This window comes from Choloepus didactylus, chromosome 25, assembly GCF_015220235.1.
Source record: "Choloepus didactylus isolate mChoDid1 chromosome 25, mChoDid1.pri, whole genome shotgun sequence".
Taxonomy (NCBI): domain Eukaryota; kingdom Metazoa; phylum Chordata; class Mammalia; order Pilosa; family Megalonychidae; genus Choloepus; species Choloepus didactylus.
The window spans coordinates 4,406,478-4,433,029 of record NC_051331.1 but is presented as its reverse complement, the minus strand read 5'-3'; the positions used below and the strand labels follow the sequence as shown (position 1 = coordinate 4,433,029).

The window sequence follows — 26,552 nt, the reverse complement described above, 5'->3', positions numbered from 1 at the left end:
AGGTGGAGAACTGACTTGAGGGGTATAGGTGACTCACAGATGCCATCTGCTGGTTAGTTAAAGTGTACACCACCAAACTGTGTTTCTGAAAAATTAGATAGGTATTTTTTTTTACAACTTCAAAGAACCCTATCAAGCAAAGCAAATGCAAAGGGGCCAAGAACAACAGAAAATCTTAATGCATATGATAAAACCAGATGATATGGAGAATCCAACTCCAAACACACAAATCAAGATATCAGAAGAGACACAGTACCTTGCACAATTAATCAAAGAACTACAATCGAGGAATGAAAACATTGCAAAGGATTTAAAGGACATCAAGAAGACCATGGCCCAGGATATAAGCGACATAAGGAAGACCCAAGAAGAGCATAAAGAAGACATTGCAAGAGTAAATTAAAAAAAATAGAAGATCTTATGGAAATAAAAGAAACTGTTGGCAGAAAATGACAAGTGCTGGAGAGGATGTGGAGAAAGAGGCACACTTATTCATTGTTGGTGGGAATGCAGAATGGTGCAACCACTCTGGAAGACAGCATGGAGGTTCCTCAGGAAGCTAAATATAGATTTGCCATATGACCCAGCTATTCCATTGCTGGGTATATACTCAGAGGAACTGAAACTTAAGACACAAAAAGACATTTGTAAACCAATGTTTATTGCAGCATTATTCACAATTGCCAAGAGATGGAAACAGCCCAAATGTCCATCAAAGGACGAGTGGATAAACAAACTGTGGTATATACACATGATGGAATATTATGCAGCTGTAAGACAGAACAAAGACATGGATCATGTAATAATGTGGATGAACCTTGAGGACATTATGTTGAGAGAAGTTAGCCAGAAACAAAAGGACAGATTCTGTATGGTCTCACTAATATGAACAGACATTAATGAACAAACTTTGGGAGTTAAAAGCTGACAACACAGGCGACCAGGAGATAGAAAGAGGGCAGAGATGAGCCATTTGATGCTGAAGGACTACAGAATGTTTAGGATTGATTGCACAGCTCCAGAAACAGATAGCATAACACTGTGTGATGGTAGCATGGTATTTTAAGTACACTGAACAAAGATGTCTGTGAGTAAAGCTGAAAGAGGTGGGATAGGAGAATGTATGACACCAGAGGTAAAGATAGATGATAAAGACTGGGACTGTATAACGTGGCAAAAACTGGAGTGGCCAATGACTGTTACTAAATATACAAATATAAAAATGTTTTTGCATGTGGGAAAGCAAATGAATGTCAACCATGTAGAAATTTGAAAAACGGATGGTATTCAGGAAAAAACATAATCAAAGCAAACTGGAGTCTATGGTCAACAGTAACATTGTAATATACCTCCATTAAATGTAACAAAGGCAATATGCCAATGCTAAATGTATATGAGAGGGGGATATAGGGGAGTAATATGGGATTCTTGGTAGTGGTGTTATTTGCTGTCCTTAGTAGTATATTGTATTGTATGACATGTTATTTTTCTTTTTATCATTTTTTCTTATTGCTAAAAAAAAAAAAAACAATTCTTCTTGTAGTAATCAATATGTTCAAGTGCTGATTGTGGTGATAAATGTACAACTTTATGATGATACCATGAACAACTGATTGTACACTGTGGATAAATGTATGGTATGTGAATATAACTCTATAAAATTGTAGGAAAAAATATATATAGGAGTAAAAGTGTTGGAGAAAACATGGTGAGAGGGATGATGTCTCACCAATATGGACTAACTACAATGTGTAAACTCAGAATTGAATCTTAGAACATAGCCTAACGTGGACACAATAATTGTAATAGTCCCTAGATTGTAAGCTCTTACAGCAGTCAACTCTATTTCTGAATTGTAATGCCTGTCTCTAAACTTTGAGATGCTGATCCCTAAATGTATAACCTGATTGGTCTCTGGAACAATGCATATCTCTGAGACATCTGAAACTCAGAGCTAGAGCTCGGCAGATATGAATGTCAGTATTAGTGCATACAGCCACTGTCAAAAAAAAAAAAAAGCTGAAAAAGAGCCCAGACTTCAACTAGTGATATGAATGAAGCAGGTCTGGTTAAGACCAGGGCAAGCCAGGCCAAAGGATAAAGGTTGAAACTGATTGTGTTTTAAAACTTCAACTTTCATATGAAACCAAGGGAATAGATATCTATTTGGTAAATTTTCTAAATGGTACAACTCTACAGTCAATTTGTTCAAACACCACAATTGCGTGGAACTTTGAATAGGGAGTGAGATACAGCAGGTTAGTATAGGCTGGAGTGAAATAGTGACACATCCTAGAGTAATTTGGGCAGATAATAAAAAATATATTTACAGCCTCCCCCTCCACAGCCCCGAGGATCTGGAGAAAGGTGCGGATGTCTTGGACATCCTCACCTGGACTGGTGTTGATGTTGTCACAAACATTGGGACTGGCGGTTTGATGTGCTGAGTCCTCGAGCATGGGACTTGCCCTTATGAAGCTCATTACCACAAAGGAGAGTCTAAAGTTATATGTAATGGTGCCTAAGAGTCTCCCCCTGAGTACCTCTTTGTTGCTCAGATGTGGCCCTCTCTCTCTCTAACTGAGCCATCTCGACAGGTGAACTCACTGTCCTCCCCACTACATGGGACCAGACTCCCAGGGGTGTAAATCTCCCTGGCAACGCAGAGTATGATTCCCGGGGATGAATGTGGATCTGGCATCGTGGGACTGAGAGTATCTTCTTGACCAAAAGGGGGATGCAAAATGAGACGAAATAGTTTCAGTGGCTGAGAGACTCCACATGGAGTTGAGAGGTCACTCTGGTGGACATTCTTATGCACTATATAGATAACACCTCTTAGGCTTTAATGTATTGGAATAGCTAGAAGTAAATACCTGAAACTACCAAACTCCAACCCAGCAGTCTGGACTCCTGAAGACAATTATATAATAATGTAGATTACAAGGGGTGACAGTGTGATTGTGAAGACCTTGTGGCTCACACCCCCTTTATCTAGTGTATGGATGAGTGGAGGAATGGGGATAAAAACTAAAGGACAAATGGGGTGGGATGGGGAGATGATTTGGGTGTTCTTTTTTCGCCTTTATTTTTTATTCTTGTTCTGATTATTTCTGGTGTAAGGGAAATGTTCAGAGATAGATTGTGGTGATGAACGCATAACTATGTTATCATACTGTGGACAGTGGATTGTATATCATGGATGATTGTATGGTGTGTGAATGTATTTCAATAAAACTAAATTTAATTAAAAAAAAAAAAAAAGAAACTGTTGGCCAAATTAAAAAGACTCTGGATATTCACAATACAAGACTAGAGGAAGCTGAACAATGTCTCATTGTCCTAGAAGTCCACAGAACAGAAAATGAAAGAACAAAAGAAAGAATGGAGAAAAAATTGAAAAAATCAAAATGGATAACAGGGATATGATAGATAAAATAAAACATCCAAACTTAAGACTCATTGGTGTCCCAGAAGGGGAAGAGAAGAGTAAAGGTCTAGAAAGAGTATTCAAAGAAATTGTTGGGGAAAACTTCCCCAACTTTATACACAATATAAATACACAAGGCATAAATGCCCAGAGAACTCCAAATAGAATAAATCCAAATAAACCCTCTCTGAAACATATTCTGATCAGACTCTCAAATACTGAAGAGAAGGAGCAAGTTCTGAAAGCAGCAAGAGAAAAGCAATTCACCACATACAAAGGAAACAACATAAGACTAAGTTGTGACTACTCAGTGGCCACCATGGAGGCGAGGAGGCAGTGGCATGACATATTTAAAATTCTGAGAGAGAAAAATTTCCAACCAAGAATACTTTATCCAACAAAACTCTCCTTCAAATTCAAGGGAGAGCTTAAATTTTTCACAGAAAAACTCTGAGAGTTTGCCAATAAAAGACCTGCCCTACTTCAGATACTAAAGGAAGCCCTACCAACAGAGAAGCAAAGAAAGGAGAGATATAGAGAAATTTAACAGACATTTATAGTACCTTACATCCCAAATCACCAGGACACTCATTTTTCTCCAGTGATCATAGATCTTTCTCCAGAAGGGACCATAAGCTGGGACATAAAACAAGCCTCAAGAAATTAAAAAAAAAAAAATTGAATACACACAAAGCACATTCTCCAACCACAATGGAATACAAAAAGAAGTCAATAATTTTTGAATTGTAACTCCACTATTTACTTCCTACATGATATAAAATACACAAACTCTAATGACAAATCAGTGGTTTTGAACCCAATATAAAATATGTAATTTTAGACAACTATATAAAGGTGGAGGAATGGAGGTGTATAGGAACATAATTTATGTGTCCTATTGAAGTGAAGGTGGTATCAAAGAAAAACAAGATTGATATGGATTTAAGAGGTTAATTTTAAGCCCCATAGAAAACACAAAGAAATTGTCAGAGAATATAACCATAGAGATGAAAGGTAGAGTATGGGTTAAGAGAAATGGAGGAAGGGGCAATGGGGAGTTAAGAAATGAGTGTAGGGTTGCTGTTTGAGGTGATGGGAAATTTCTAGTAATGGATGGTGGGAAAGAGCATTACAACATTCTAAATGTGATTAATCCCACTAATGGAAGGCTAGAGAGTGGGTGGAATGGGAAGATTTAGGCTGTATATATGTTTCCACAATTGAAAAAAAGAAAAAGACAGTCTAAATAGATGACAATTGAATGCCAAGGATGAACCTGGATGGGATTGGAGGATGGAGGGCAGGTGGCTCAAAGGGACACAGTTGAGACATAAGGAAAAGGAAATATGGAATGTAATGTAAGCTTTGTATCATTGTTGAATCTCTTGTACTTCTTAGGTGTGCTTAATGGGATTGCATTAAAGAATGTTCTTGTTCATGGGAAGTGTATATGTGAATTATAGTGTTTGTTCAAGGGTGTGTGCAGCTAGCTCTCATATGTTCAGAAGACAGAGCAAAGATGATGGATGATAGATAGGGAGGGAGGGAGGGAGGGAAAGAAGTAGTGATGTGACAGCACGTTAAAGTTGGAGGATTGAGCTATCAGGGGAGGGGGTCAGGTTATGATGGAATTCTGTGTATAGGGTTAGTATTGTTTTTGAAACTGTTCCTATAACTTTGAATTTATTTCAAAATAAAATAAAATAAAATAAAACAAAAACAATAGTACTATGGGTTTAGGATTGAAGAAAAGTAAGTGGTGAAGGGATCACATAATTATTTTGTCAGTGATTTTTAATTCTTGACTTATTTTTCTTCAACATAGCCACTATTTTGAGAACATGCTTTCAGTACCTGTTTGGTAATTAGCTTGAAAGATTAGTTTAATTTATAGAAAATGTTAAGAAAATCTTCCTAAGTTCTCATCCTTCACAGTGAAACAAGTTTTACTAGTTTAGAGCTACTTATAAATGTTGAAGTAGCTATTTTTAACCAACTCAGTCAAATGATGTTGTCACTAAAATTTCAGTAAACAGGCTGGCATAAAACAGAAACAAGAAAAATAAAACTTCTCAAAGAACTGTTTCAAATGGTCCTAAAATAATGACCTACAGGAAGGAGAAAAATGAGAGAATTTAGTCTTGCAAGCAGGAGGTCACTCTGAAAGTGACACTTGTCCTGCCTTCTGGAAATTATCAGAGATTCTCTGTATATTAAATGATCATAATAATCACAAGTAAAAGGGAACAAGTAAACCAGAATATGAAGTATGGGGGCATGATTAATGTCCTTTTATAGAAGTTGAGGGGGGAAGGCTAGGCTGGTCTGCAAATATCTATTCAAAAGTTTCAACTCATCCAGGAAAATAGATAGTTTAAGCAAGTCCATGAGAATATGTGCTGTTCACCAGGGTTTATTATGAATTTAGCCTAGTTGATTATGAATCAACCAATCAATGGAGCAATCCATCACTTTTTCTGGTAAGGTTATCACTCTTGGCTTCTTTTTTTCTCCAAATATATAAATGCATATTGATAGCAATAAAATTATAGTTTAAAAAATCAAATAGTATAAATGAAAGCATAATGTAAAGTAGAAATACAATGACTCTCAAGTAACTTGCCCAAAGGGTAAGATTTTAAGATTTTTTTATACTATCCCCAGAGACCTTAATTTTGAATTATTTTAGTAATATTAAATGAATGGTGTTATTGGACGTATTCTTTGGTATATTTTCCTCAGGATTTCTATTATGTCATATATTGCATCTAAGTTGCTATTACTTCAATAACACATCGATGGTACTTAAAGAATTTTATAGTAAAATGGTGGAGATACAAGAGATACTCAAGTTAAATCAATTTTAAATAGTATGGAGTCTTTTATCAAAAACATTGACTGAAGTATTAACACAAGCCAGAAATGTAAGCTTTACATCAGATCATCAAGGCAGTCTCACTTTTGAAATATGATGTGAGATTCATCTTACTTCTCAGAATTATGACAGCTCCTGCCATAACTTTCACCCCCAGGGGAAATTTTCACTCCCTTTCCCTTGGCTGTGCAAACTCCACAGCCTCCCCCAGGACAGTAAGAAATGGGCGCAACCCCATAGACATATGCCAACTTAATGGGGAGTCATGAGCAGTAACTGCAGCAATAGCTGGGTATCCCATAGCTGACAAAGTTACTCTGAGGCCTGGAATAGTCAAATTCCTCCTGTGCTTGGAAGTTTTCCTTCCCTCACACCTGCTGAGGATCTTCCTGCCAACACAAACAGGACCATGTAGTTAACCATGGCAGGAAAGGCAATGCCAGCCATGAAGGAATCCCCTACTGGAGCACCAATCAATGCATCCAGCGGCCAAAGAATCTTCTTCATCTGGCTCCATGGCTCCTTGCTATAGAAGGGGCAGCCAGTGGGACTAGGTAATGCAATTCTGAGATCTCTTGCAGACAAAGCCAGCCACATCCACAGCCGCATTCTGCAGAGGCCATGTGAGTACAGCTTCTGTCATTCATTATGGTGATGTCAGCATTGCATCCTGGTCAGGCGTGATGTCATCTGGTACAGAATCTTGCCCCTATCTGAGGCCTGAACAGTGCATGGTCCTTACCTGCAAGCTCTGCACCCTGTGCTGATATCACAGGTCTGTTTTGGATGCCAGGTCTGTTTCTGGTGATCACAGAACTCAGCCTGACATGTGTCCTTCTTGCAGGTCAGCCTGGGGAAGCTGACAGCCTCAGGCAATGACAGTGAACCCACAACCTGGCTCAGCCTGGTGGCACCAGGGTCAGATGTCAGCTAGCAGAGCAGCAGGACCCAATTTTAGCAGTGAACTGGTGACCAGTCTGTAAGCATTGGGTGGGTGGAGTCACTGGCAGCTCTCCGTATGGCTGATGGGCACCAGCTCATCCTGTATTCCAGGTGCTGGTTGAGAAGGGAGCACCCCTGTCAGAGGCAGTACAGGCAGTTCAGAGGTTGCAGAGTCAGCTGAGACCTCAGACACCACAGCCATCACACATGCGCCAACTCCTTGGCCTGGCACTGCCTACCACATCCTCCTCCTTAAACCCTAGTTGGCCACTGCCAAGGGTGTAGCTTAAGGTGTCTGGTGCGGCAACACGTATGGATGTGGATCACACAGATTTAGAGTCCCTCTTGGAGCCTGTAGCTGGGAGCAGCCATGGGGCAGGGATGCCCAGAAAATCCCCAGCTCCCACCATCTCAGACCCCTAAGCAGGCACCCCACTGGCACCACCACCTGAGCCACCCTCCTGGAGACATATAGTGGCAACCCATTTTTTAAAAATTTTATTTATTAAAAAATTAAAATAAAACAAAAATGCTTCAAACAAAACAAAGGAATAAGAAAAACAAATAACCTAAAATAACTGCATTGCTTCCAACATGTTCCTACCATACACCCCCAAAATTAACAAACCATCATTGTTCCTGAGCATTCACATAGCATTAAGATTACTATCTGTGCCAGTTTGAGTGTATTGTGTTCCCCAAATGCCATTATCTTTGTGGTCTTCTGTGGGGCAGGCGTTTTGGTGACGGTTGGATTTGCTTGGAATGTGCTCCACCCAGCTGTGGGCTATGATTCTGATGAGATGTTCTCATGGAGGCGTGGCCCCGCCCATTCAGGGTGGGCCCTTATCGGTGGAGCTATATAAATGCGTTGACTGGGGGGAAGAGAGTGCAGCTGGGAGTGATGTTTTGAAGAGAAGCAAGCTTGCTAGAAAGGAACGTCCTGGGAGAAAGCCGTTTTGAGGCTGGAGCTTTGGAGCAGATGCCAGCTGCCTTCCTAGCTAACAGAGGTTTTCCGGAGGACATTGGCCATCCTCCGGTGAAGGTACCCGATTGCTGATGTGTTACTGGACGTTTTGTGGCCTTAAGACTGTGACTCTGTAGCTAAATAAACCCCCATTTTATAAAAGCCTATCCATCTCTGGTGTTTTGCATTCTGCAGCATTAGCAAACTAGGACACTATCCATTACTTATCTGTTATTAGATTATTGTTCTCCCTTCAATAGTTGATATCTACCATTAGGTCCCCTACATTCTACAATATAACACATTTATTTTACATTTTTCACAGAGTTCACATTAGTAGTATCATACATTTCTCTTTTTGTTCCCGACTTATTTCACTCAGCATTATATGCTCACAGTTCAACAATGTTGTCATGTTTCATGCTTTAATACTTGTTATTTTTTTCCTTCTACTTGGTTTAGGATTAGTTTGCTGCTTGTTTTCTAGCTTCTTCAATTCTTCCATTAGTTTCTTGGTTTTACCTCTTTCTTTCTTTTTTTTTTTTTTTTTTTTTTTTGAATGACAAAGCTTCATTATCAGAGACAAATCTCAAAGCATCTTGTGAAGCAAGCAAAGCATGCTGCAGGATGAAATGTGCAATACAAAGTGATTTACATAGTGGATAAAAACATTCAAAACAATGCTTTGTAATGTTTATGGATGCATATACATGGAGCCAGAACATACAAGCATGCATGGGAATCAAAATCAGGATGGTGGGAAACTCTCTGCGAGGAAGAGGGGGCAATGGGAACAGGGAGAGGTGTACAGATGACTTCACATGAGTCCGCAATGTTTTATTTGTTACAAATAGTATCCGAGTCCACAACTGCAAGATGTTCACGTTAGTTAAAGCTGGGTGGGAAGTAATGTGAGTATTGGTTACTATTTTCTTTGAACTCATTAGTATGCTAGACGTATTTCTAATTTTAAGAAGAGAGACAACATTTCTTTCTTATTGAGCTGTACTATTCTTCCATGAAACTTTTCCCTCCAAGTTTCTGGTTCTATTCTCTAGAGCTACAAAAGATAAGGCAACTTCCTTGACAGGAAGCACTTCAGATACGTAGAGACATTACTATTTCCTTCGTCATTGGCTTCCACAGTTGAAATGTGCCTTTTCCAGGTGAGAATCTTTGCCCAGATTTTCTTCACTCCTATGATACTCTGGGGAGATCGGCCTCCAGGTCACCCTCAAAGGGGAACACTCCCGTGGATTCTTTAAAGATGGTTCCTAGAAATCAAAACGATGCCTGGATGTCTTCTGAAGTTGTCAGAGTCCCCTGGGAACTTTAATTCTCTTAATCTGAACAGTAGATTTCTAGGAAGGAGGCTCAGACTGAGAGTCACTTTTTTAGCAACCACAACCCACTCTTGGCTCATAATGAGCTTGTTGGTGAACATTCAAGAGTCGTTTTTTTCCCAGCAGGATTTGCTTCCAACCAGGTCATCTTCAGGCTATGCTACTACAGTCAGATTTTAGTTCTTAATGAAGGACTTTGCATTTATCTCTGTTGAATGTCATCACTTTAGTCTTGGCCCTTCATTCTAACCTGCTAAAATCCACTTATCTGATGAGCATTTACAGAGCATCTCGGAAATACCAGATACTAAGCTGTGAGTTTGTAGAGAAGCATTGAGCACAGGTGCCTGGGGTCTTATTTTTCAAACTGCTTCATTGAGATATAATTCATATTCCATACAATTCACTCAAAGAGCGCAATTTAATGACTTTTGTATATTCACAGAAATGTGCAACCACAATCAATGTTATAACATTCTTGTCACCTCAAAAAGAAGCCCTGTACCTTTTGCCCTCCTCCCCATCCTCCTATCCCACCACCCTAAATTGCTGAGTTAGGCAACCTCTAATCTACTTTATGTCTCTATAGATTTTCCTACTCTGGACATTTTTATGTAGAAGGAATAATACAATACGTGGTGTTTTGTCACTGGTGTCTTTCACTTTGCATGATGTCTTCAGGTCTCCTCCGTGTCGCAGCGGGTCTCAGGACTTTGCTCCTTCCTATGGCTGAAGAATATCCCACCACACGGAGGAGCACATTTTGTTCCCCCATTCATCAGTTGGCAGACATCTGAGTTATTTCCACCCTCTGGCTATCATGAATGATGCTGCGATGAATATTCATGTATACATTTTCTTGTGGACATATGTTTTCATTTCTCTTGAGTACAAAGCTAGGGGTGTAATTGCTGGGTCTTTCTTTTTAATGTATGTATTTACAGCTATAAATTTCCCCTTTAACACCACCTTCACTGCAGTCCATGTTTTGATATGTTGTGCTTTCATTTCATTCATCTCTAGATATTTAGCCATTTCTCCTTTAATACACTGATTGTTTAGGAGTGTGTTGTTTAACCTCCAGATATTTGTAAATGATCTAAATCATTGTTGGTTACTGACTTCTAATTGTATTCAACTGTGGTCAGAGAATGTGCTTTGAATAATTTCAATCTTTTTAAATTTATTGAGGCTTGTTTTATGCCCGTATGATCTATCCTGGAGAAAGTCCTGTAAACACCGGGAGAATGTGTATCCTGATTTGGGATGTAATGCTGCATACATGTCTGTTAAGTCAAGCTTATTTATCACATTGTTTAGGCTTTCAATTTCCTTATTGGTCCTCTGCCATAGTGATCTATCTATAGCTTTTGGCTGCAGCTTGCATGGAATATTTTTTTTTTCCATCCATTCACTTTCAAGTTCTTTGTGTGTCTGGGTCTAAGATGAGTCTTTTCTGAGCAACATATTGAAGGCTCATATTTTTAATCCATTCTGCCAGTTTATATCTTTTAATTGGGGATTTTAATCCATTCACATTCAATGTCATTACTGTGAAGGCAGTACTTGAGTCAGCCATCATATCCTTGGGGTTTGTCAGATATATTTTCCCCCCTTTCTCTTTATTTCCTTTAATGTACTAAAACTCTAGTTCTGTGCCCTTCTTCAGATCTCCTCTCCTTTATTTCTTTGTTGGTAGGGTTCTCTTAGGATTTCTTGTAGGGCAAATTCTCCCAGCATTTGTTTGTGAAGATTTTAATCTCTCCCTCAAATTTGAAGGACAGCTTCACTGGATCAGTAATAATTGGTTGGCAATTTTCCTTTCAGAATTTTAAATATGTCAAACCACTGCCTTTTTGCCTCCATGGTGGCCACTGAGTAGTCACTATTAAGTCTAATGTTGTTTCCCTTGTATGTGGTGACTTGCTTCTCTCTTGCTTTCAGACCTTGCTCCTTCTCTTCAGAAAGTGACAATCTGATCAGAACTTCTCAGAGTGGGTTTATTTGATTATTTTTGGAGTTCACTGGGCATCTATGATTTGCATATTGATGTCATTTAGAATGGTTGGGAAGATTTCCCCAACAATGATTTTGCATATCCTTCCTAGACCTTTACCCTTCTCTTCCCCTTCTGCATCACTTACGATTCTTATACTTGTGTAATTCATGTTTCTCATCATATCCCTGAGACCCATTTCAAAGTTTTCAATTTTTTTCTCCATTTGTTCTTTTGTGATTTCACTCTCTGAAACACTTTCAAGTGTGCTTATTCATTCCTCTTCAACTAATCTGATGCTGTTTTCCAGAATCTTTTTAATTTGATCATTTCTTTTATTTCCATAACAGCCTCCTTTTAAAATTTAATCTTGCAAATTCTCCTTTATGCTCTTCTAGGGTCTTTTGATGCCCTATATATCCTGAGCCATGACACTGGTTTCTGTGATTACTTCTTTGATTAATTGCTCCAAGTTCTGTGTCTCCTATGGTTTTTTAGTTTGGGCATTTGGGTTATACGTATGTTCTGGCTTCCTCATATGCTTTAAAATTTTCTGTTGTTTTTTGCCTCTTGGCATTTGCTTATCTTGGTAGGGTTCTTTTAGGGTATGCAGACTTATTAAAACAATTATCTATAATTTGACAGAGTTACAGCTTGGTGGAGTGCACTCTCCCTGACCTACCAGCAGGTGGCACTCCCAAGCCACCTCTTACCCTCAAGCCAGTTCTCCCCAAATTCGTTTATGCAGTAAGTGGGGTCCAAATCTTGTGGAGGTCCAATCAGTGCACCAATTTTCTATGTGCAGTGGGGAACCCCAGCCATGTGTTGGGGGGTGTGCCCTGTGCAGTTTTGCAGGGAAGATGGCTTTAAGACCCAGCACTTCCAGCCATTTCAGTGGCTGTGGCTGGCATGCCCTGGGGTTGCAGCACATCTAACCCCTCAGTGCAGATTACCTACAGTCCCTCTCTGTTGTGGGCCCACAAGACCCTGTGATTGGTGTAGGGGTCCTGGCACTTCTGTGCAGCATCCCTGCCTCTAGGCTGTGCACTCTGTGGGCTTCTGTGGAAGAGGAGTGTGCGCCATCACAGGCCAGCAAAATCCTTAAGGAAGCTCTCAGCCATGGTGCAGCAAAGGTGTGTCTCCCATCCCACTGCAAAGATGTCTGCACAGGGTATGGAAACTACCCACTTATGCAAACCTCCACCTGCTGCAGTTCTTCCCTGGCTCACAGGCTCTTAGCTATGGGTGTGTGAAGGGCTATCACTGACACCAGATACTGAGGCAGGTGCCTGGGGAATGGGAGGCACCCCCCCTCACTGTGATTAATGCAGCTCGCAGCTACTTTCCAGGTTTTACATTAACCTGCCTCCAAACCTGTTTCTCAGTTTCTCCCCACTGCAGTGTTTTTCTGGCTGCCTTTTCCCTAGTGGACTCAAACACTCACATGATTCCAAAGGATCTCTGTTTCTCCAAGTGCCCAGTCACTTTGGATGTAGAAGTCTGCCCAGCAGGTGGAAGCCTGGAACTGCTATTCTGGAGGACTTTCTTTTATCTAGTGTTTTTCATGGAGGAAAATTTTTCTCTATCTCTCCTAATCCACCATCCTTGATCCTCCACAACCAATTTTTTTTTTTAATCATCATTTTATTGAGATATATTCACATACCACGCAGTCATACAAAACAAATTGTCCTTTCGATTGTTTACAGTACCATTACATAGTTGTACATTCATCACCTAAATCAATCCCTGACACCTTCATTAGCACACACACAAAAATAACAAGAATAATAATTAGAGTGAAAAAGAGCAATTGAAGTAAAAAAGAACACTGGGTACCTTTGTCTGTTTGTTTCCTTCCCCTACTTTTCTACTCATCCATCCATAAACTAGACAAAGTGGATTGTGGTCCTTATGGCTTTCCCAATCCCATTGTCACCCCCCACAAGCTACATTTTTATACAACTGTCTTCGAGATTCATGGGTTCTGGGTTGTAGTTTAATAGTTTCAGGTATCCACCACCAGCTACCCCAATTCTTTAGAACCTAAAAAAGGTTGTCTAAAGTGTGCGTAAGAGTGCCCACCAGAGTGATCTCTCGGCTCGTTTTGGAATCTCTCTGCCACTGAAGCTTATTTCATTTCCTTTCACATCCCCCTTTTGGTCAAGAAGATGTTCTCCATCCCACGATGCCGGGTCTACATTCCTCTCCAGGAGTCATATTCCACGTTGCCAGGGAGATTCACTCCCCTGGGTGTCTGGTCCCACGTAGGGGGGAGGGCAGTGATTTCACCTTTCAAGTTGGCTTAGCTAGAGAGAGAGGGCCACATCTGAGCAACAAAGAGGCATTCAGGAGGAGACTCTTAGGCACAAATATAGGGAGGCCTAGCCTCTCCTTTGCAGCAACCGTCTTCCCAAGCACAACCAATTTTTAAAGGAAGGAATCACCAATGCCTGTTCAAGATTGGGGGATTGTCCATCCCCAGGCTACCCAATACTCCATGACATACAACCTTACTATTCTGTTGAGTTAATTTTAATTCCATTTTAAGGTACAAGAACAATAGTTAGTGTAAAACAAAGTGTCTGTATCACCAGAAATGAATCCAAAGTTATCTATTTATTTATATTCTGTTCAATATTGCTGTATTCATGTCTGTTCAGAGTATATAAGATTTCTTACACATAATCTTGGTCTGTACTTTCTTCAGTTAACATTCAAATTTCTCTGGTTTAACAGAGCCATCATATTTGTGTTTAGAGTTGTGTGGAAAAAAAAGCTGACTAACAGAATTTTCAGCTACAGTTTTTACTTCATAAACATTTGCAAGGATGTTGAGAAAAACTTTGATTTCCTTGCCTACAATGCATTTAAAATTTTGCATTCAGCAATCCCAGTTCACAAACATTTTAATTTATATTTCATTAATAGTTTAGTAGGCAAAACAATGAACTTATGGTTGAATTGTGTTGTAAAGCTTTCTGGTTAGATGTTTTTCCCAATCTGATATTCCTGATATGAACTTCAGCTAATCAGTTTTGTTTGTTTTAAATTTATTTTTATTGATATTGTTCACATGCCATACAACTCCAAAAATCCAAATTGCACAATCAGTTGCCCATGATACCATCATACAGGTGTGCATCCATCACAATTTTTCAATTTTTACCATCACCATAATTTTTCTTCAATTTTTAGAACTTTTTCTTTACTTCAGAAGAAAAATAAAGGCAAAAAAGAAAACTCAAGTTCTCCCAATCACTAACCACCCCCTCCATTATTGACTCATAGTACTGGTATAGTGCAATTTTTACTGTTGATGAAAGAATGTTAAAATACTACTAACTGTAGTACATAGTTTGCAATAGGTATATTTTTCCCTATATACCCCTCTGTTACTAACTTGTAGTTGTAGTGTCATACATTTGTTCTAGTTCACGAAAGAGACTTCTAATATTTGTACAGTTAATAATGGACATCATCCACCACAAGATTCACTGTTTTATACATTCCCATCTTTGAAACTCCAGCTTACCTTCTGGTGACATACATGACTCTAAGCTTCCCCTTTCCACCACATTCAAAAACCATTCAGCACTGTCAGTTATTCTCACAATAACCTGCTACCATCCCCTCTGTCCATTCCCAAACACTGAAGTTCAACCTAGTTGAATATTCTGCTCACAATAAGCAACTGCTCTCCATTCTTTAGCCTCATTCTACATCCTAGTAACTTACATTTCATGTCTATAAGTTTACATGTAATAAAGAGTTCATATCAGTGAGAACATACAGTATTTGTATTTATGTGTCTAATATTTCACTCATGTAGTGCCCTCAAGGTTTCTTCATTAACCTGTTCTTTTTTTAAGACAGCTTTGTTCACCCACCATACTTTCCTAAGTAAACAATCGATGGTTCCTTGTATAGTCACATTTTTATGTATTCACCACCATAACCACTATCTATATAAAGACATCACAATTTTTTCCACAAAGGAGGGAGAAAGAAGGAAAAGAGAAAAAAGAAACAGAAAAAGGAAGAAAAAATAACATGACAGCTAAAAAGCAACAAAAGGAAAGACGGAATTAAATGAAAGTAGAATAAAGGAGGCAGAAAACATCACCTATGCCAGGAGTCCCATACCCCTCCCTTAAGTTCCCCTCTGGTAGGGATTTAGCTTTGGCATATTGCCTTTCTTACATTAAAGGAAGTATAATACAATGGTTATATAAAATATAGTTCTAGTTTGCAATGATTGTATTTTTCCCCCAATACCAACCTATTTTTATCACCTTGCAAAGTTGACACTCATTTGATCTCCCTCATATAAAAACATATTTGTACATTTTATCACAATTGTTGAGCCCTCCATGTTTCACTGAGTTATGTATTTCCAGTCTTTATCTTTCCTCTCTCCTTCTTGTGTCCCACATGCTCCTAACCTTCCTCTTTCAGCCATGCTCACAGTAATCTTTGCTCAGTGTACTTAAATTCCTGTGCTCACCCAAAATTGTGTTCCAAACCTTTCACTCCTGTCTTTTGCTATTTCTCTGCAGTGCTCCCTTTTGTATTTCCTGTAGTGCAGGTATCTTGTTCACAAACTCTGACATTGTCTGTCAAAGAATATCTTATTCTGCTTCTCATATTTGAAGGACAGTTTTGCTGGATATAAGATTCTTGGCTGGTGGTTATTCTCTTTCAGTATCTTAAATATCTCACACCGCTTCCTTCCTGCCTCCATGGTTTCCACTGATAAAAATGCACATAGTCTTATTAAGCTTCCTTTGTACGTGATGGATCATTTTTCTCTTGCTGCTTTCAGGATTCTCTGTCTTTGACATTTGATAATCTGATTAAGTGTCTTGGCATTGATCTACTCAGATCTATTCTGTCTGAGGTACTCTGAGCTTCTTTGATCTGTAATTTTATGTCTTTCATAAAAGATGGGAAATTTTCATTGATTATTTACTCTACTATTGCTTCTGCCCCTTTTCCCTTCTCTTCTCCTTCTGGGACACCCATGACACATACATTCATGAGCTTCATTTTGTTGTTCAATTCACTGAGATGTTGCTGATATTTTCCCATTCTTTTTTCCATCTGCTCCTTTGCATATAGGCTTTCAGGTTTCTTGTTCTCCAGTTCCTGAGTGTTTTCTCTGCCTCTTGAGATCTGCTGTAGGTCTCCACTGTGTTTTTCATTTCTTGTGTTGTACCTTTCATTTCCATAGATTCTGCCAGTTTTTTCAAACTGTTCATTTCTAACTTATGTTTCCCCAGTGTTTTCTTTATAGTCTTCATCTCTTTTGCCACATCCTCCCTGAAATCATTGATCTAGTTTTTGATTTAGCATATTTCTTTGAAAATACTTAATAGATTGTTTCATTAAAGTGAAAAAATCTCAGCTGTCTTTATTGATGTGTTGTTTGTTCCTTTGACTGGCCCGTATCTTTGTTTTTCTTAGTGTAGATTGTAGTTTTCTGTTGTCTAGGCATGTGGTTTCCTTGGTTACCCCAATCAGATTGTCCTAGACCAGAACAGGACTAGATCTCAGAGTGGGTCTACATCCAGTTTCAAGTCTCCCTGCAGGTGTGTCTTAGAAAGTGACACTTTCCTGTGAGTTCTTTAGCCACTGTGATTTTCCTAACCTGTGCAGCAGGTAGCACCTGTCAGCCTGTCATGCCAGCCTGGTGTAAGGAAGTGTGGCCCATTTAGTTACTGTTTTGGCTATTTTCCCCCAGGTTCTAAGAGTCTGGTTCTGAAGGTAAACCTGGGGTCACCTCCCTACTCCTAGGGAAGATATGCCAGCTAGGGAGTTATCCTCTGCATTTGAATTGTCTCTCTGACTCAATTCAAATAATTGAATTGTCTCTGACTTAATTCAAATAATTCAAATGCAATTTGAATTTTCTCCTCTGCCATCTTGGTCAGAGAGCTGTGAGCTGAAAATGGCTGAGCCTTTCTCCACTGAGCCCTTCAGGCTGAGAGAGAGAAAAAGGGACAGAAAGATCCCTTCTAGAGCCAGTACATCCTCCCAGTTTCACTTGTCAGCCAGAGGTAACACCAGGTCTTCTGGGCTCCCCCTCCCAGGACAGATGTGTTTTCTGGTTCTTTACGGTTAGTCACCACTAAAAGCCTCTGTATGATTGTTGGGAGTTTGAAGCTTGTATTCAGAAGTACATATTTGTTAATTAAAACCCAAGCTGGAGCTCAATTGAGCTATATTCACTTAATCAGAGTGCTGCTTTCTGCCACAGCCAGGTTTTCCAGCTCAGCCTGCCATGGGGGGCAGGAATGGTCTCTTGGTGTGGTTCCAATGTTTTTACTTACAGAATTTATGCTGCAGTCTCAGGCATTCCTACCAATCCAGGTTGGTGTACAATGCATGGACAGTCACAGTTGTCCCCCAGCAGTTATTCAAAATTATTTACTAGTTGTTCCTGGTTGTTTATTAATTGTCCCAGGGGACTAACTAAATAACACTTCTTTCAGCCCCCTGACCCAGCTGAACAGCTTTTTATTTGATTTTAGGGTGACATTTCCTCAGTATTGGAAATTAAACATTGATGAATAATTTCTAAGCCATCAAGAGTTTTCCTCATTCTCTATATATACCAGAAAATACTTTATAAAATGTGAAACTTAATATATATTCTACATATGGCTCTATAAGTAAAGGATTTCACACATTTCTCCATGGAGTAATTATTCCACCAATAATTATCTCCTAGAGTTCTCCTAGAGTTTCCTCCTAGTGATAATGTCTTTCCTATCCAGTTTTCTGGCTTAGAGTTATTCCTACAATGAGTTGTGCTTGTATACACCAAGGCTGGAGGCCAGTAACCATCTATTAAAATTAATTATATAGTTTTCCTCCCAGGATAGTGCAATCATGTTATTTGAGGATAGACTGTAAATAAAGGCATTTAGACATTGATTATATTGACAGAGATTTACATTCCTGTTTGAGTTTTTAATTGTTGAAGTTGGTAACTGTGTCTGAAAACTCTTCTATATGCACAACATATTTAATGAGTACTCTGATATTCCTAATGGTAGAATTATGTCTAAAGGTTTTCCCACATAGATGACAGACATGTTTTCTCCCCAGTGTCAATTATCTCATGTTGACTGAGCATCATCCTATCAGTGAAGACATTCCCACAAAGTTGACATATGATTTCTTCCCAATGTGAGTTCTCCCAAGTTGCCTAAGGGCACCATATTAACTGAAGATACCCTCATAAATGGCAGACATATGGTTTCTTCCCAGTGTGAGTTCTCTCATGTTCCCTAAGCTTACAACTTCGAATGAAGGCTTTCCCACATAAATGGCAGACATATGGTTTCTCCCCAGTGTGAGTTCTCTCATGTTCCCTAAGGCTACGACATCGACTGAAGGATTTCCCACATAGATGGCAGGCATATGGTTTCTCCCCAGTGTGAGTTCTCTCATGTTGCTTAAGGGTATTATGTTGACTGAAGGATTTCCCACATAGATGGCAGCTATATGGTTTCTCCCCAGTGTGAGTTCTCTCATGTTCCCTAAGTTTACTACCTCGACTCAAGGACTTCCCACATATATGGCAGACATATGGTGTCTCCCCAGTGTGAGTTCTCTCATGTTCCCTAAGGCCACGACATTGACTGAAGGATTTCCCACATAGATGGCAGGCATATGGTTTCTCCCCAGTGTGAATTCTCATGTGTACTCTGAGCTTAAAATTATGAGTGAAGATTTTCCCACATTGATAGCAGACATATGCTTTCTCCCTAGTGTGAGTTCTCTCATGGTCCTCAAGGTTAAAATATTGACTGAAAGATTTCCCACATAGATGGCAGACATATGGTTTTGCTCCAGTGCAAGTTGTCTCATACTCTCCAAAGACAAAAATATTTACAAAGGCATTTCCACATATATTATAGACATATGAATTACATCCAGTCTGAATTTGGTTGTGTCTACTAAAGAATGACTGGTAATTGATAGTTTTAAATTGTTCATTTAGATAGAGCTTTGTTTCCATGTCAGTCAAGGTGGACTGAATTAAATCTTCTCCCAAATCATTACTTTCAAAGGGATCCTCTCCAGTGTTAGAAATCTGCTGCTACAAATGAGAAGAGAAACTGTTAAAGGTATGTCCACATATACCCATTAATTCAATACTCTGATAATTCAGTGAGGCTCCAGTTAAAATTCTTCATGTTATATACATGTGCATGGTGTGCTACTTTCTTGTATACAGATATTTTCTCTTTTTAGCATTTCAACTGCAGAGCTATCTCATTCATTTTGAATACTTCAATATGTTTCAAAGAATAGGTATATACACATGTTTATGCAATTGTACCTTTTTTTGGTGCTGAAGCTTGGGAGCAATTGTACTTTTATAAGACTTCAGGTTATGGATTTCAGCTCAGGTTAATTTTTCGCTTAATTGAAATTATCCAATACTTATTGATGGGACAGTGTTTAATGCCAAATTTAATTACAGTCAGATGATTGTGCTGAACTCCTAGATTATTTGATCCCAGCTCTCTATTTGGAAGACCATGGCTCACATTTATGATGCTTACCTTTGACTGGGTAATATATTTTTCCTTATTGCAGATATGTGGCATGGATATCATTTCTTCTATTCTATAATCATTTTCTCTGCCTGAAATAATTTTAAAGACATTATAGAGTGATGTTAGCAGACTGAAATATTTAAAAACACCCAAGGCTCCTGTGATTATATTTCAAATATTTTCTAAATGGAAGAGAACCTAAAAGTACCAAACTTTTTCAGGAAATACAGAAATAAAGTATTTTCAGTATTTAAGTAATGGAAAATAATAAGAATCATGTTGTGTGGTAAGACAGGGAAATTCCTCAAAGAGGAGGACATGAACACAGGCCACTATGTGTAACTTTGACCCCTAAAAGTATGTAAATTTCTCATTCCATAAGCTAAAGACAATCATAGATGGATTCTTAACTAGAGATTAATATATGTATGGAATAATTGCACATTTGTGGCATTTTCCCCCAAAGTCATAGCCTATATTTCAGAGAATATCACTCAGTTAAGGAAATCTTCAGTTGATATTTCTGAAGACCTTCTCATTCATTGACCAGGCCCCTCCTCATATTGAAGCACAGCATCCTAGAACTCACTTGTTCTCTGTCCTTGGAGAAATCCTAATCCTTCTCTCCACAATTCCTCTCCTTGTTCCAACTGGGAAACCACTTCTGATTTGCAGAGCTGATACCCTACTTATGAGAAACAGAAGCATAGCTTTTGAGTTCTGTGCTGACACAAGTTCATGGATCATCAAGTCTAGGACAGATGATTAGGAACAATAATGTAAACCATGAAGAGCAGCACGAGGAAGTGCAATTGAAACATAGTATGTTGATAATCTATTTCCAGCAAAGGATGACTCCTGACTTCAGTAAAAGTCATTAAGCATATTTTGATGGCCATGCCTAAATGCAAAGACAACAGTATCCTCAGTCTTCATATATAAGGAAAAATTATAACTTCACAGTAGTTGGAGTATTTTATAAAAGAAAACATTAAAATGGGCTTCACCCAATCTATACTTTATGTAGAAAAGAGCATGTCTATTATTTTTCTCCTGTGTGCTGAAACTTCACCAGTGTCCCAGGAGGATAATAACTATTATATATTTATTTTATCATAAAAATAATATTCATTGCATTCTCACACTGTTCTGAATTGTGGAGTCTGAGCAGCAAAAATGAAATGAAATTTTAGTCAGGAATATCACTGGTCACTTATTTGACAAATGGGATATAAGGAAAAAGAAAGAGTTTCTTACAAGTAGTCATAGAATTATAAAAGAATCAGGGCAGAAATAAGAGTGGGATACCGGGAAGTTGTCTAGATACTTGAATAAATTGATGAGAGTTTAGATGGATGGATGGATGGATGGATGGATGGATAGCTGTATACATGATAGTGAAAATTTAAAGAAACTCACCCACTGACACCAGATGATTGATATTCTCCAGCATAACATGTCTGAACAGGTTTCTCTGGGTTGTGTCCATCAAGGCCCACTCTTCTGCATCAAAGTCTATAGCTACATCATTGAAGGTCACTGATTCCTAAAACATCATAGGCAACTGAGTTCAGACAAGACTATTCCTACCAATATCCATAGTAGACTGGTTGAAATGATGGCATTGAGGAAGGGAAGGTATTGGGTGTATAAAAAGACCAAACTGTGTTTGGGATTTCAGTCAGATCATTCTTACTGCTAACTGGCATCTATCTCTCACATACACTCACAGAGACATTCAAATTCTGCATACATAAAACTTTACAATAAGGCAATACTGCACAACATATGCTGTAATGTAACCTGAAAGTTTTCCCACAAACTGATGACTTCCAGATGGGGATCATCAAATGTGCTCCTGAGAACCCATAAGTAAATCTCCAACAATTTCAAGTAAATACACAGATTCATCATTAGGGAAGCATTATTCATGAGTCTCCACTTTTTAACATAATTATTCAATTATTCTCACCTATCCTAAAAAAATATTTTTGTGTTCTGCCTTTGCATCCATCTTTGGCCAAACTGCTTGTCTCAACACTGTTCTTTGGCCTAATCAACAGTTTTCCATCCCTCCAGCCAAAATTCCTCAGCATTCAAACCTACATCTTTGGTCACCATCCACATCACTGATATGCCTCAACCAAAATCTTCAGCTGGTTTCAAATGCTATGGCAACCTGGGGCCCCAAGTATCCTTCCCCTTTCAAAGGTATTTACTTTAAACTAACCAATTTCTGACTCCTGTGGAAAATCTACTAATTTACACACCTATCTGACATTAAAAGCATAAGCTCCTTGATCCCTTTTGCTCTGCTTGTGTGCTGCCCACACACAAACAGGGTTGTTCACACTCCCCAATGACTCCACATGGCAACACTGCCTCCCAAGGGTCTTGGAGTATAATAAACTACATTTTTCATGTAACATTGTCTCATTACCCCATTTTGTGATACCTGAACTTCACCTGGACACAAATTTAAAATCAAACTTAACCAATTTGTGGCACCTGTAATGATCTCCGTTTCTTTGTCTGTGTAATGGTTTAACAAAATGTTACAAGTTTTGAAAAATCCAATGACTGATAATTCCTATCTAACCAAAACTTAAATACAGGTGATAAATCCATCATTCAATAAAATGGTGGAAAGACTTGAAGCACTGTGTATAATTCTGTAGAGGTCTACATTAGTACAGAACTTGGGGACAGCAGGTTCTTCCTCTTCCAACTCCACAAAACTCAGGTGTTTATTACGATATGAGTGTTGGCTGTGCAGTAGCAGAAACCATGGCCTTCTGTGACTGCCATACTAAAGTACAGTCCTAGGCTGGCTGTTTGTCTGGTAGGAGGCCACTCATACTCAATATTCTACTAAACCTCCAAAGTGCCGTTTTCCTTGCATCTCTTATATATTCACCTTGACTCTTTTCTAGGATAAATAGACTCTATTTGTTCTAGTCTCTCTGTCTCACTAGATCTTTAGTATTTTCACTGGTCCTAAAATTTATTTTAATTAAATTCAGTTTTATTGAGATACATTCATATACCATACAATCATCCATGCTGTACAATCAACTGTTCACAGTACCATCATCACCCCAATCTATTTTTGAACATTTTCCTTACAGCAAAAAGAAAAAAAAAAAAAAAAAGTAAAAAAGAACACCCAAATCATCCCCCTCATTCCACCCTATTTTTCATTTAGTCTTTGTCCCCATTTTCCTACTCATCCATCCATACACTGGATAAAGGGAGTGTGACCCACAAGTTTTGCACAATCACACTGTCACCCTTTGTAAGCTACATTGTTATACACTCGTCTTCAAGAGTCAAGGCTACTACTGGGCTGGAGTTTGATAGTTTCAAGTGTTTACTTCTAGCTATTCCAATACATTAAGATCTAGAGGGTTATCTATACAGTGCATAAGAATGTCCACCAGAGTGACCTCTCAACTCCATTTAAAATCTCTCTTAGCCACCAAAGGTTCACTTCTTTTCATCTCACATCCCCCTTTTGGTCAAGGTGTTCTCAATTCCACAATGCCAGGTTCAGACTCATCCCTGAGAGTCATATCCTGCATTGCCAGGGAAGTTTACACCCCTGGGAGTCAGGTACCACATAGGGGGGAGGGCAGTGAGTTCACCTTAGCTAGATCTTCAAGTATTTTCACTGGTCCTAAAATTTTACTTTCCCTACAATATTCCTACTGTGTGCACAGCCTGAAGTAAGAAACAATATTTCCTATTCATTGCTTCAACTTGCCAAGGCTGTACAAATGTTAACATGCAAAAAAATGTTTAACTGGGACAACATGGCAATGAGAATTTAAAACATCTTTTCAAAATGTGAAAATACATTCTATCAAAACTGTAGGAAGTTTACTATTGGATAATATAAATACATAACTTTTCATTGCCTTTTGTGGTCTCTTTTTTGTTTTCTCCTGAACACAGCATAGCCCTGACCCCAGCACTCATAACATTGGACTGATTGAACTCGCTTGAACCATATGCCTCCATACTGGAGTGTTGAGTTGTGCAGTAACTCATCTCTATCATTTCTGTTCACCACAATCCTAAACACACTACTACCACTAACATAGTGAATGAATTACTTCCCCACTCAGGCCACAGGCCCCATTAGGCAAATAAATCCTTTTATATCCCTTCTGTGAATGCACAGCCTTTACAGGGGCTGGAACAAATTAGTGTAAATTGTACAGGGATTATTTCTTACTCACTTCTTGGCCCACCATGATTGCACCAGAGTCCTGGGGATACTTAAGTGGATCTCAAGTATGTGAATATTTCATGAGTGTACTTAGAATCTGGAAGGCCAGTAGGAGAAATGGGCATATTTTTGAATAGTTTTATTTCAGTAGAAATAGTAATTCCCTTCTCACCAGTGTCTGCATAGTCAATAGTTCTGCCACCAACCGTCTTCCTCTTGTATTTCACTCTCAGTCTGAGCAATAAGCATCCAAGGCTGAGGATTGAGAAAGAAGACATGAGACTCAAAATTTGCCCACATATTCCAGACCCACCTGTCACATATTCCCAAACATTCACCTGGAAGTAACACCCCCAGTCCAACCAACAGGAACCTGTAGTGTACTCTAAGAGAAACAGGGGAAGTCTCTCATCTCCTAAACTCAAATATAAGAAGGCTATTGATCATGTTGCTAATAATGAAACCATCAATATAGATATCTTCTAGGTAAGAACAAGAAAACATCACATTTCAGTTGTTAATTATCCCATGGTGGTCAGTTTTCCAATCACCTCCATGATTCATGAATAGGTATCTATTCATACCGTATGTAGCTTTTGGTCTTCCCCTGCAGGTAAACATTGTGGAAATTCTCACAATATTCTTTGTTTATGCAGTACCATTGCTTTTCCAACATCCATCTCTGTCCTCTGGACACCCACTCCCTCCTGCCCTATCCTGCCCCTGCCCTTCTGTATGCAATTGCCCTAAATCATCCTGGTTCAAATCCTTTGGATTTCTGAAAAGTTAAATTCTTCAAAGCCCTCAACATTGACTTTCAGATCTTTCCCTAATGGATTTGGATATATATTATGCAAATTCAAAAGTATTTCATGATAGGGTTAATCATTTCAAGAACTAATTTCATTTGGAGGAATCAAGGATGTCCACCCTCCAAATCAAGAACTCAAAATCCCCTGCATAAGCAAGTAATGAATATATGTTCATAAGGTTTCTGTCATGTTCCACAATCTGCAGAAAGCAAGGAGAGTCAAAAATGATAGATTGAAGGGGTTTGTGAGGCTATCTAGTTGCTCCATCTAATTTAATAAAGGGGTTGGTGTAGACCTGTCCCATATTAATCATCATTTGTAGGAAAATGCATGCATTTATTTCTCTCTCTTTCTATGTGACGTGGGTATGAGTGTGTGTATGTGCATCTGTGTGAAAGCATTAATCATCTATAACCAGTAAATTATCCCTAAAACAAAGTTAATCATTAAACATATTTCACAGGCAATTGATGATAATTTGTCATAAGCAATAATAGGTTTAACTCACCAAGTTGTATCTGAGGCCCAGAAATAAAGAGAAAATAAGGTGTATAATGTGTGACTTTGCTTGGTGATTAACTGTATTTGCTTATTTAATCCTCACACTAATCCTGGTTCTTATGTTTTTTTTTTGTTTGTTTGTTTTTTTTACCAACTTAACAAATGACATGATCAGAGTTCAGAACTTTTAGTATTATGACAAAATTACATGACTAGAAAATGGCACAGCTACATTTAGAATTCTGTTCTGCCTGCCTGCCAAGCTTAAATTCCTGGAGTGTTACACATCACTCAGTCTGTTACCTGGAATATTCCTTTCATATCAAACATCAGAAGTCCCACTCTGTGGCCACAACCTCCTCTCCTAGCTTTGACACAAAAATAAACCCATACCAAAATTCTCCTTCTCCATGGGGACCTACAGTGTACTGATCCCTCTTGACAAATATCATCCTGTATCTTTTTTACTGCCCAGTTTTTTTTCATGTTTGTAATTTCAACATATACTTACCAAGACCAACATTATGTCCCTGTGATTATTTACCACATCTAACAACCTAACCCTCAATCCTCAGTGACTCCAAATACCTGCAATTTTTCATGACTATATCTGGCACAGTACTTGAGTAAGATATTGATCCTGGTCTAAACACAGCTTCACAACTTCTAGAAGTTTTCAAATATAGCTGGTAACTGTCCTATGTCTTGCTAATTAATTCATTCCTGCATACCACATGAATACTCCAAGTCTTCTCAGTACCTTTGACTCTCATGCGCTCTATCATTTCCACATGTTTTCAACAGATGGGATTAACTTCTCCCGAGCAGATGGATTCTGTTATTTTCCAAATTACACAGAAATAGCATAATATCTTCAAATGT

General features: G+C 38.7%; 1 protein-coding gene and 1 pseudogene across 4 annotated transcripts in view; both read right to left on the bottom strand.

The window, feature by feature from the left end:
* Nucleotides 1–6,415: 6,415 nt before the first annotated feature.
* LOC119520226 lies at nucleotides 6,416–7,449 on the bottom strand (annotated as a pseudogene).
* Nucleotides 7,450–16,470: 9,021 nt separating this feature from the next.
* The window catches only part of LOC119520642 (zinc finger protein 596-like), a 28,255-nt gene continuing 18,173 nt past the window's right edge, over nucleotides 16,471–26,552 (bottom strand). The window contains exons 3-7 of one of the 4 annotated variants that reach the window (XM_037818638.1): nucleotides 24,530–24,612; nucleotides 21,546–21,672; nucleotides 20,716–20,814; nucleotides 20,133–20,215; nucleotides 16,471–19,663 (exon numbers count right to left, since the gene is read on the bottom strand). In XM_037818638.1, the coding sequence (XP_037674566.1) occupies nucleotides 18,797–19,663; nucleotides 20,133–20,215; nucleotides 20,716–20,814; nucleotides 21,546–21,672; nucleotides 24,530–24,541 (1,188 nt within the window). In that variant the 5' untranslated portion in view covers nucleotides 24,542–24,612 and the 3' untranslated portion in view covers nucleotides 16,471–18,796. The remainder of the gene's footprint in view (nucleotides 19,664–20,132; nucleotides 20,216–20,715; nucleotides 20,815–21,545; nucleotides 21,673–24,529; nucleotides 24,613–26,552) is intronic. The other 3 variants (XM_037818639.1, XM_037818641.1, XM_037818640.1) reach the window with 3 other exon arrangements.